Source organism: Natrix helvetica (assembly GCF_964273705.1).
Source record: "Natrix helvetica genome assembly, chromosome: 1".
Classification (NCBI taxonomy): Eukaryota; Metazoa; Chordata; class Lepidosauria; order Squamata; family Natricidae; genus Natrix; species Natrix helvetica.
In genome coordinates, this window is record NC_138548.1 from 103,136,228 (window position 1) to 103,146,448 (window position 10,221).

Genomic DNA, 10,221 nt, shown 5'->3' on the forward strand with positions numbered 1-10,221 from the left:
TTTATGGAAGAGGGCTGGAAGACCATATTCCACATGCAACTTCTTATCCAGTTACTCTAATCTGGTTGTGTTACAACTACCAATGTGGTAACTTGACTAGACTAGCGTCTTACTACTAGACTAAGTATTTCACAAGAGTATGGCTTTGGTGTCTAGAAAATAAACCTTTTTATTTTCTTCTGGTTATTGTTACTATTGCCTAGTATTAGCCAATCCTTTGTTTTCAGGTCATATTGTTGTCTTCAGGTTATATTAATTCACTAGTTTTAAATCAGTATTGCAATTGAGTTAACGTACACCCTTGAGAATTTTCCAGCCAACGTAACAGTTTAATTTAAAAACATTATTCTAGGATCTGCAAAAATACTTTATTTTCAAGTTTCTTAAAAATCCATGTACTGCATTCCAAAACATTACTTGGGAATAAAAATATGCCATGCTGATTTGGGGATATTCTTGAGAAACCAAAAAGCAGCACCGGAATAATGATAAATTATGCCACTAGCCGGTGCTGTTGTTACATTAAATGACATTATGACTAGAAACTGATGAAATGTGTTTTTTGGTCACTGGCTGTAATGCGTTTTTGCCCGCAACAATCCTCTGGATTAAACCTGAACTGTGGCCCAGGAAATCCTTTAACCTTGGAAGCTATTTTGGCCATTTTTCTTTTTTCTAAGAATGTGTTCTTCTCCTACATAAATTTCTGAATTGAGTTGTGCAACGTGAACAGGACAGTTACTTCTATGATTAATTGCAGCCAAAAATAGTAATAGAAATACAATAAAATAAATAAACAGACAGACCAAATTCTGGCATGTTATAGCTTCACTTAGAAATGTGGGAGGAGACGGGACCTTGAAGTTTATGGGGCTTTTGGCCTCAACGCTGGCTTTTTGGCCAATGACAAACTATGGCAACTGAGGAGTTTGGAATCCATGTAATTCTAAAGCTAAACATGAAACATCGTGTCTTCCCATCTTGTCTTAAAACATCAACAGAGAATTATTTTTGTGCAATAAGATTTATTATTTCTTTCACATATTGGTCTAGGAGAGATTGGCAATATAACTTCATCAAATGGGGCAAACAGACTAATATAAATACAATAAAAACTACAGGATGCACATTTCAATGCACTCCTGACAAGTAGCTTGTTTTCCATCAGTCTCCTTGATGCTTACAAAATGCACTTTTCATACAGAAAGTATAACTGAATCATAAAACTACACATTACAACAAAGGCTTGTAGTCCTACAGATCCTTGCAGGAAAGCCACCTCCACCAAAACGCAAGAGGGGTTAATTTAGAGGAAAGATGTTTAGGTTAAACATTGTGGATGTGAAATATTTTAAAGAGTTCTTCATTGTGAAATTTAACCTAAATAGCACATCTTGCCAATTCTTTAAAAAAAACACTTTTCCTCCCCTAAAACTGTTTTATAGCGGGCGATCCCACCAATGAAATCCTAAAAGTTGGAAACGAAAATTTTTGGGAATTAAAAAAATAATGCCCATAAGCAATATAATCTATGTCTATACATATAATATAAAAATATCTCTGTCATTAAAAAGAATACAAGAACAGAACACCATTTGTTTAAATAGGATTGATTTCTCTCATCGGCAATCACTCGCTCACTCATCCTTATTTGATCGCAGGCAGAAATCACCTCACACACATTGTATAGTCCATTGCACTTTGCCAGGCCAGATCATTCAAGTATCAAGACGCCCCTCCTGAGAGAAGGACTTGCCAATTCCATGCCAGGTGGGGAAGAAAGGGAGGGCAGTCACCCCGAAGTAGAGAAGAGCCAGCCACCAGCAGCACCATCACCACCAAAACTTGACGAAAGAGTGCCTTCTGTAGCTTCCATCCAGTCTTTATTCCACAAGATACTTAGGGAGGGGTGCAAAGTTTGGTCACCTGTTCCTGCCGTAGCCTAAAGCCTGAGTCCTTGGAGGGCATATGCCCGTTCCCCCTTTTCGCCATCAGGGGGCTGCAGCAACTCTTTTGATCCTCTCCAAGGTTGGGAGCACATAGATTTGCATCAAAGTGGACTCCAACTCAATCAAACTGGCTGTGAACTCCTACCCTTGGAGGAAGAAAGCAAAAGAGCGCCGCCTGCGCCCGTAGCCCGAGATGGTGAGCTTCTTGGGAGGAGCAGAGATGTCCTTGGAACTGTCAGTCCACTGGTTGAGCCGCTTGACTAAGTCCTGAGTGACACATATCGACAACTTGCAAGCCGGTTCTCTCTTCGCACGGATGCGTCTGCCCTCCTGGCTGAGACTGAGGAAAAGGAAAGTGATACAAGTTGTGAGTGACGGATGACAGAGAATCCACAAACCCCCGGCAAGAACCCAGGGAAGTAACCAAGGTGCAGAGCAGAACTGCCACAAACTGAGAAGGGTTCTTTACCCAACCAAAGAGTCCAGTTTTGAGTCCTTTGGGGAATGACATCCTCCCCCCCCCCCCGCCTTAGCTTTAGGCACTTTGACCTCCTTTTGACACCTGCAGACCTCACATTTATCTTCTTAACAGAGTTCAATGCAACGTGCCAAAGGAGCCCACTTTCAACCATCGTGGGGAGGCATCTCTAAGGGGAGTTTGTGTGCCTCCCTTGCTGGAGCCAAGTCCAGCTCTGGCTCCTTTCTTGCTCCCTCCTTTCTTGCTCAAACCTCCCATCCTTCCATTCCCCCCTCCTTTGCCTGCAAATGCTCTGAGCGTCACAACATTCAAGTGAGAAGACTTAATTACCTGGGCTGCTGCAGGATGTCTTTCACATCCTGGGTGCGGATGAAAGAATGCACCCTTGGATCAGCCACTTGCTTTGGCAGGTTCCAATGCAAGCTTTCAGCAGCCACCTGAGCTGGCAGGTCCCGCCTGGCTCGGCTCAGCAACTTTGTGGTCCACCTGGATAATGAGGAAAAAGAGGAAAAAGGGATAAATGCTGAGTTACTGTTGGTGGTATAGAACTAGCAAGTTGCCCTTCCTTTGAGAAAGGAGTGATCCATTGAAGGACAGTCTGCCTTTGACAGGAGGAATAAGAGGTGCCAAAGGGGGACCCAGAGTTCTTCTTCAACAGAACCTAAAGACCCCCCCAAACTTTGAAAGAACAGCGTGGTGGGAGGATCCCATAGGCAGACTGTCTTTCTCGATCACCAGTCTTAACCGCAATTCTAAGTGCTGTTGGTGCCTACTTACTTCCTTTTGAAGTTTGATGCAATATCCAGCTTGGTTGCATCTACTCCGAAGAACAACACGGAACCCAGGTAGAGAAGGGTAAGCGAAAGAGCTTTCATCTTGTCTGTGGAGAGAAGGGCAAAGGGTCAACACAAGACTGATCTTCTCCAAGAGTTTCTTGGCGGCTCCCTCCTCTTCTCCCTCCTCTGTCTTCTCTCATTCTCCCCATTCCTAAGTGAGTGAGGACCTTTCCAGGCAACGCTAAAAGTCCGCTTAATCATTCATTACAGCAAGATCAATACCGAGCGTCCAAGGGCTCCCATCTGACACACTTTCCGTTTGCTTAGAAAGGCTGAAGGCTAAAGCCCCCCTCCAACACCCCCCCCCAGGTAAAAGCATTTTAAAGACCAGCTCCTGTTGCCTCCTATCTCTGCTTTTCCCCTCTCCCACTTTTGCACAACGCAACTGAATTCTGTCTATCGCTACTTTTTAGGCTCGCCTCCTCCCTTGAACTTCTAAAAGAAGCCCCGATCCAAGGACCGGCAGCCTCTCGAGCAAGCGTCTCTCGCCCGTTTTCAGACCCGCCGCCGCCACCTGACAATCCGCGCTACACACGGTGCACACGCGCTCCAGTTGAAGGACTCCCTTTCTCCTTTATATTCCCTCGCTTCCCCCCCCCCCCGCCCGCGCCTTAAACTTCCCACTTAAGAAGAAGAAAAAAATGCATACCTGATAATGAGGATAATCCAACCGAGGGTTCCCACAAATCCTCCTGTAAGGTAAATGCGGAAAAAAAATATAACCCCGACAGCTGCTCGGCTCCGCGTCTACCTCGCTTGCGCCACTGAAGTTACCACTGTCTCTCTTCCACGCTCCGCTCGCCCTTTTTATAGAACAGCAGGAGGAAAGGGGGGGGAAAAGGGGCGTGGCTATTTACTAAGGTCACAGAGGAAGGGGGGAGCAGGCTGTTGAAAAATAGGGAGTATTTTTATTTAACTCCATTTGAAATTAGATCTAATGGACCTGAGGAAAGTCAGGAAACTTCCAGGGCTTACCTCATAAGGAGAGCCTTCCTAAGTTTAACTATATAGGTAAATCTGGTCCGGGCAGATCAGATTCAGATTAGATTCTTTTTAAAAGACGATTCGGCTCCTGGAGAAGCGGCCGGGCTTTTTTTTTTCCGCCGCGGGCCCTCCAGGACCTGGGATTCAGGATTCTAACGACCGGGGATCTAGGAACGCGCCGACCGCTAACCACTCTTCCCTTTGCAGCTAGCAGAGTCCCTCTCGTTTGGAAAATATTGCGGGGAATGGCATTTGCTTATCAACCCGAGGTACTCAAAAGCGGGTTGATTGGGGGCAAAGCGCTCCTTGGATGGGGTTACGTTTCTTCCTGCCTGCGCCTTCACGCCAAAAGGAGAAAAGTCTGTTCAGCACAAAAAAACCCCATTTCAAGAGAAAACCTCGCGCAACCGTGAAGGGTTGTTGCAACAAACCTTAAAAGCTTGGGAATTGAAAAAAGGGGGAAAAAAGAAGGGCTGGGTGTGTACGTGCGCGTGTAGGCGTACATGGGTGTGAGTGTATATCTCTGTGCATGTAAGAAAAAAGAACCGTGGACCAATTTATTTGTGCTGGGCAGTTGATGCACCGCGAGGAATTCAGAGCGCATTACTCAGCTGCATGTGAGCTTTCCTTTTAACCGCTATCTCTGCACCTCCTTCGCCCGCCCGGCGGGATCTCTTTTCCAGCCGCCAGCTTACGTTCTTTCGTACACGTAGCCTGCCGGAGCAGCCTCTCCGCCAGCTGGCTCTCCTCCTGGGAACGTGCAAAGCTATGCAAATCAGAAGAGCCGGCGGCTTCTATCTGGCTCCCGTCCTTCCTTCCCTCCCTCCACCCATCCCCCGTTTTCCAGGACTTTTGCAAAGAACCGAAAATAGATTTAAAATTCCCGGGGACTTTTTTTTCTTCTCCCGAGATCGCTCTTGGGCCGGCTGCGAAAAAAGTAGCCGCGCGCCGAGAGAAGAGCCGGTTGCCGATCTGGCGCCGGGAACGGAGGTTTGCAGGCGCGGGGAACGACCGAGGCTTGCCTTGACTGCCGAGTGGGTGACTCGGGCAGAAAAGGGAGGGCGTCCCATTGACAGCAGCCTTCGGGAAGAAATCCTGCAACCGCAGGAATACGCTCGTACGGTATCTGCTTACCCCTCGCCGATTTAGGAATCTGGGTTCCTCCTGCAGGGGTTACTTTTGCTTGCCCCAAACTGAATCAATGCTCTCCCACCCCCCACCCCGCACCAGTTCTGGGAATTTGCAAAACTACGGCGTGTACTCAAATAAAGTGCCTTTACTTGGCGTTTAAGAGATTGCCCGGATCGGATCATTGGAGTTTGTAAGGGGGTCGTTCTCTAGGGATTGTTTTGCTGGGCCAACGGCAGCAGAAGGTAGTTTATTCAGGAGAGGGTAAATCAGTGAGTCTCAACCTTCCTAATGCCGCGACTCTTTAATACAGTTCCTCATGTTGTGGTGCCCCCCAACCATAAAATTGTTTTATGTTTTCCGTATTTTTTCGAAAATATGTGTTTTCCGATGGTCTTAGGTGACCCCTGTGAAAGGATCATTCGACCCCCAAGGGGTCCCGACCCACAGGTTGAGAACCACTGGGTTAAATCATTCTTGCTTTCCAGCGTCAGTCAAGCCTGGGAGAGGTGACCGCGTTGCAAAGTTTCAAGCAGGGTTTTCTATTAACTGCAGTCTGAAGTTTTCAGGGCTGAGACTGGTTCTAGGGAAGCAGCTTTTGATCACTAAGTATGGATTTCCCCGAGCGTGTACACACACACACACCATATGTATGTATGTATACACAGGTATATTAGATACACACACACTATAGGAGAGGAGAGAGAGAGAGAGCACCTACACACATTTGTCCCTCCCCAAATCCTGCTGTGCTGCTTCAAGTTGGGTGTGCATATGTGTTCCAGAGTGGGATGACCGAATAACCTCAGGAGTGTATGCCATGAATATATATTCCCAGCAGGGTCACCCAAGGCGAGAAGGTCATTCCCACTGCCCAGCTAAAGCAAGCAGACATCTATATTGGGCTGCAGTGATGTAGGAAGATGCCAGAGGCAGGCAATTACTTTATTGACAATGGCAAGGGCACCGCCTTATACTGTGTGGGAGAAGACAGTGGGGAACCTAATTTTTACTAAGGAAACCATATGAATACAGATTTCTCAACTTATTTATTTATAAGTTAGTTCATTTAATGATTATTCATTAGTTCATAATGATTATTCATTAGTTCTTAGTTCATTTAATGATTATCCAAAGTTATAACATCACTGAAAAAGTGACCATTTTTCACTCTACTGTTGCAGCATCTCCCTGGTCACATGATCAAAATTCAGATGCTTGGGAGCTGACTCATATTTATGACGGTTGCAGTGTCCTGGGATCATGTGATCATCTTTTGCAACCTGACAGCAATGGTTAAACCAGACTCACTTAACAAGCGTGTTGCTAATTTAACAGTTGCAACGATTCCTTCAACAACTGGCAGGAAAGATTGTAAAATGGGGTAAAACTCACTTAAGAAATGTCTCGCTTAGCAACATACATTTTGGGCTCAACTGTGGTTGTACGTTGAGGACTACCTGTAGAAGCTTTAAAATGATTGATGATATTGTGCCATATGATGGTCCCCTTAGATCGGAGCACTCAACATCAATGAGCATCAGTTTGGTCTAGTGGAGGGATGGGCAATTAATTTTTTCAAGGGGACCACATGAGAAACTGGAACTGATGTGAATGGCCCCCATGCCTTCCCCCTCCTGCACTGATACCACACTGCAGGCCAGACAGGGATAGCTGAACGGTTCGATATGACCCACAAGCTATAAAATGCCCAGGTCTGGTCTAGTAGTTAAGGCACTAGGTCAGAAGCTAGGAGACTATCAGTTCTAGTCTTGCCTTATGCATGAAAGATGGCAGGGATTTTGGCCAGTCACTCTTTCAGAGCCCAACCCACTTCACAAGGTTCTTATTGTGAGGAAAACAAGATGAAGGAGTATTGTGGGTGCCTTGAGTTATTTATAAAATCAATATAGGATGTAAATAAATAAATATTCTACTGAGGAAGAACTGTGGATCCTCCAGAGTACCAATGGTGTTTATGACATGGCCAGATTAAAGTGTTTAGGATGTCTGGTTGCTGATTGTGCCGTATAGAAAAAGAACAACAAGGCTGTAAAAGTAAAATCACAATAGGAACATTGGATGTAAGAATATGAGCATGGGTACACTCAACGTAATGAAAGATGAAACGAACTGATAATTGACATTGCTCATTGAGATGGACTGGATACTTCCAACCAGAAGATACCACCATTTATTACTTAGGACTTGGGGGAAAAAAAACGAACAGCTTTTACAATTAGGAAGAATATAGTAAGAAAAGTGAACAAATAATATCAGACCACACGGAAATCTCTTTAATATGATGATCAAATTTGTACTCTAATCACTGATACAAAAGAAGAGGAGACTGATAACTTATATGATCAAATTCAAGTTTAGGAAACCAATTTGGGATAACATACCACAGTCTTAGGATCTAGATGAAGAATGGCAATTAAGATGAGTGACCTTTAATAACCACAACCAAACAAACCACACCTATCTAATAAAACCACTTCCAGGAATGCTGTTGCCCTGAAAGATATGGCATCACCAGAATAGAATTGGGACAGGCCATGCCAGAAAGTAAGACAAAGTTCTTTTAAGTGGGGAATGGCTGAAAGCCCATAATGTGACTGTGGTGCTCTGAAACAAAATTAACACATAACGTTCAAGAATGTCTTCTCGGGAAATTTCAAGGCACCTGGCATGATTTTGGTGCAGCCAAATCAGAAACAGATGGTTAGCTTCCTTAGATATTGAATTATAACATCTATCCCATTGCAATTTTATTTTACATATGCATACATCAGTGACGTGCGGTGAGGTTTATGACTGGTGAGGCACTGACACAGTGCTGAGTTTCAAATATTTTTAGACTTGTGGACTTCAGCTCCCAGAATTCCACAGCCAGGCATGCTCAGTTCCAATTTAAAGCAACAGCATTTGTTTTTCTCCTTTGCTCCTTCTTTCTTTTTCTTTTTCTTCTCCTTCCCCTCCTTCCTCCCTCTCTCCCTTCCTCCCCCTCTCTCAAACACACACACACACAGAAGTTGGATTGGACTATCTCTCCTACCCCTTCCCTCTCTCACTCACTCTCAAACAAACCCCCCCCCACACACAAAAGTTGGATTGGATATCTTTTCCAGTGGCTTGAAAGCAGCTCCTCTGCCATCCCCCCCATTCAATACAATGCAATACAATACAATACAATACAATACAATAGTAGAGTTGGAAGGGACCTTGGAGGTCTTCTAGTCCAACCCCCTGCCTAGGCAGGAAACCCTATACCGTTCCAGACAAATGGCTATCCAACATCTTCTTAAAGACTTCCAGTGTTGGAGAATTCACAACTTCTGGAGGCAACTTCTGTTCCACTGATTAATTGTTCTAACTGTCAGGAAGTTTCTCCTCAGTTCTAAGTTGCTTCTCTCCTTGATTAGTTTCCACCCATTGCTTCTTGTTCTGTCCTCAGGTGCCTTGGAGAAGCTGCCCCTGCTGCCTTTCCCAAACACCTCCACAATTGCAAATGCAGCCTGCTGTCTGGGTGGGAAATGCCTGGAACACAATAAAGCCCACCCACCACCTCCTGCTGGCAGGCTGGGGTGAGAAGAGAGGCAGAGAAGCCGGAGGGGAGCTGAGCCTTCCAAAAGAAAGAGGCTGGGGGGAAGTGTGTGTACTACAGCATGGCTCTTTGCCTGGCTTCCTGCCTCCTCCTGTGGTCTCCTCAGTGCTTACTTGTGTTCTCCCTCCCCAAGTGTAGTTTGATTGCAGATGGAGCCACGTTGCCTTTTCAAACTTGTAATCAGTGAAGCTGGGCTAGATTTTTATATAGTTTTATCCAGCTGTGTGTGTGTGAGAGAGAAATGAATGGGGGCCTGGGGAGGAAGTCACTACACTTGGGGAGGGAGAGCACCAGTGAGGTTAAGCAGAGTCATCCACAGTGAGGCAGCAACTGGCTCAGCTTTTTCCTTTTACTTTTTTTTTCATGATGAGAGTGGTGAGGCTGTGCCTCACTTGCCTCACCTGACTGCACGTCACTGGCATACATACATACATGTGGACAATACAATATAAAATATCAAATTAAGATAAACTCTAATAATATCATAATCATATGGAGCCATAGAATTGCATATGCTAACACTTTATTTAAACTACATTTGTATATCAATGATTTCATGGCTTCTATAGATGCCGTACACTAAATAAATAAATAATCATATTCAAATTGACAGAACACGCGAGCAAGATGTGCTGCTTGTCATTGGTGAGTGGAATGCCAAAGTTAGAAAAATGAAAGAAGTTGTAGTTCCCTTGTGTTGCTAGGAAAACCAAAATGAAACAGGAGACAGTGGACACCGGATTGGAACAGGAAGAGTTTGGAAGAGGTCACTCTACCTTGAAAAAAAGATTTAACAGAACATGCAAAGTATTGTATAATATTCTTCATTTCACATGTTAGAAAATAACGCTTAGAGTAATCCAACACAGTTTAGAGCTCAAATGGAAAAAGAAATAGCAAGTATATACTTGATATTGATTATAGAAAGACCTTCAATTATCATGTCAAGCTGTGGAAAATGTTCAGAAAAAATGGAACCTCAGAACACCTCATTGTTCTCATGGGAAACCAATATAAGTCAGGAAGCCACAATATGGTCAGACTATGGGTGAAACAGATTGCTCCAGGTTGGCAAAGGAATGAGACAAGCTCCTCAACTTATATTTATTCAACCTCAATATGTATTCAGGGAAGCTGGATTGGAAGAAGATGAGAATGGCTTTAAAATTGGAGGAAGAAACATCAATAACATGCTATGTTGATAACACTGTCCCAATTGCCAACAATGCAAAGGAGCCA

The 10,221-nt window shown here is 44.5% G+C and overlaps 1 protein-coding gene across 1 annotated transcript; it reads right to left on the minus strand.

Annotated features, from left to right (window-relative positions):
• Positions 1 to 1,011: 1,011 nt before the first annotated feature.
• ADM (adrenomedullin) lies at positions 1,012 to 4,029 on the minus strand. Its single transcript, XM_081938491.1, has 4 exons — positions 3,913 to 4,029; positions 3,205 to 3,307; positions 2,758 to 2,913; positions 1,012 to 2,289 (listed from the first exon to the last, which is right to left on the minus strand). The coding sequence occupies exons 2-4, from the start codon at positions 3,300 to 3,302 to the stop codon at positions 2,091 to 2,093; spliced, it is 453 nt and encodes a 150-aa protein (XP_081794617.1). The 5' UTR covers positions 3,303 to 3,307; positions 3,913 to 4,029; the 3' UTR covers positions 1,012 to 2,090.
• Between the last annotated feature and the right edge of the window lie 6,192 nt (positions 4,030 to 10,221).

What these genes read in the sequence shown, in the direction of transcription:
- ADM (XM_081938491.1), bottom strand. Translation starts at nt 3,302, where the DNA reads ATGAAAGCTCTTTCGCTTACCCTTCTCTACCTGGGTTCCGTGTTGTTC. An exon ending in GCATCAAACTTCAAAAGGAA is followed by an intron (nt 2,914 to 3,204) that starts GTAAGTAGGCAC and finishes CTCATTATCCAG; the next exon opens with GTGGACCACAAAGTTGCTGA. An exon ending in GACATCCTGCAGCAGCCCAG is followed by an intron (nt 2,290 to 2,757) that starts GTAATTAAGTCT and finishes CCTTTTCCTCAG; the next exon opens with TCTCAGCCAGGAGGGCAGAC.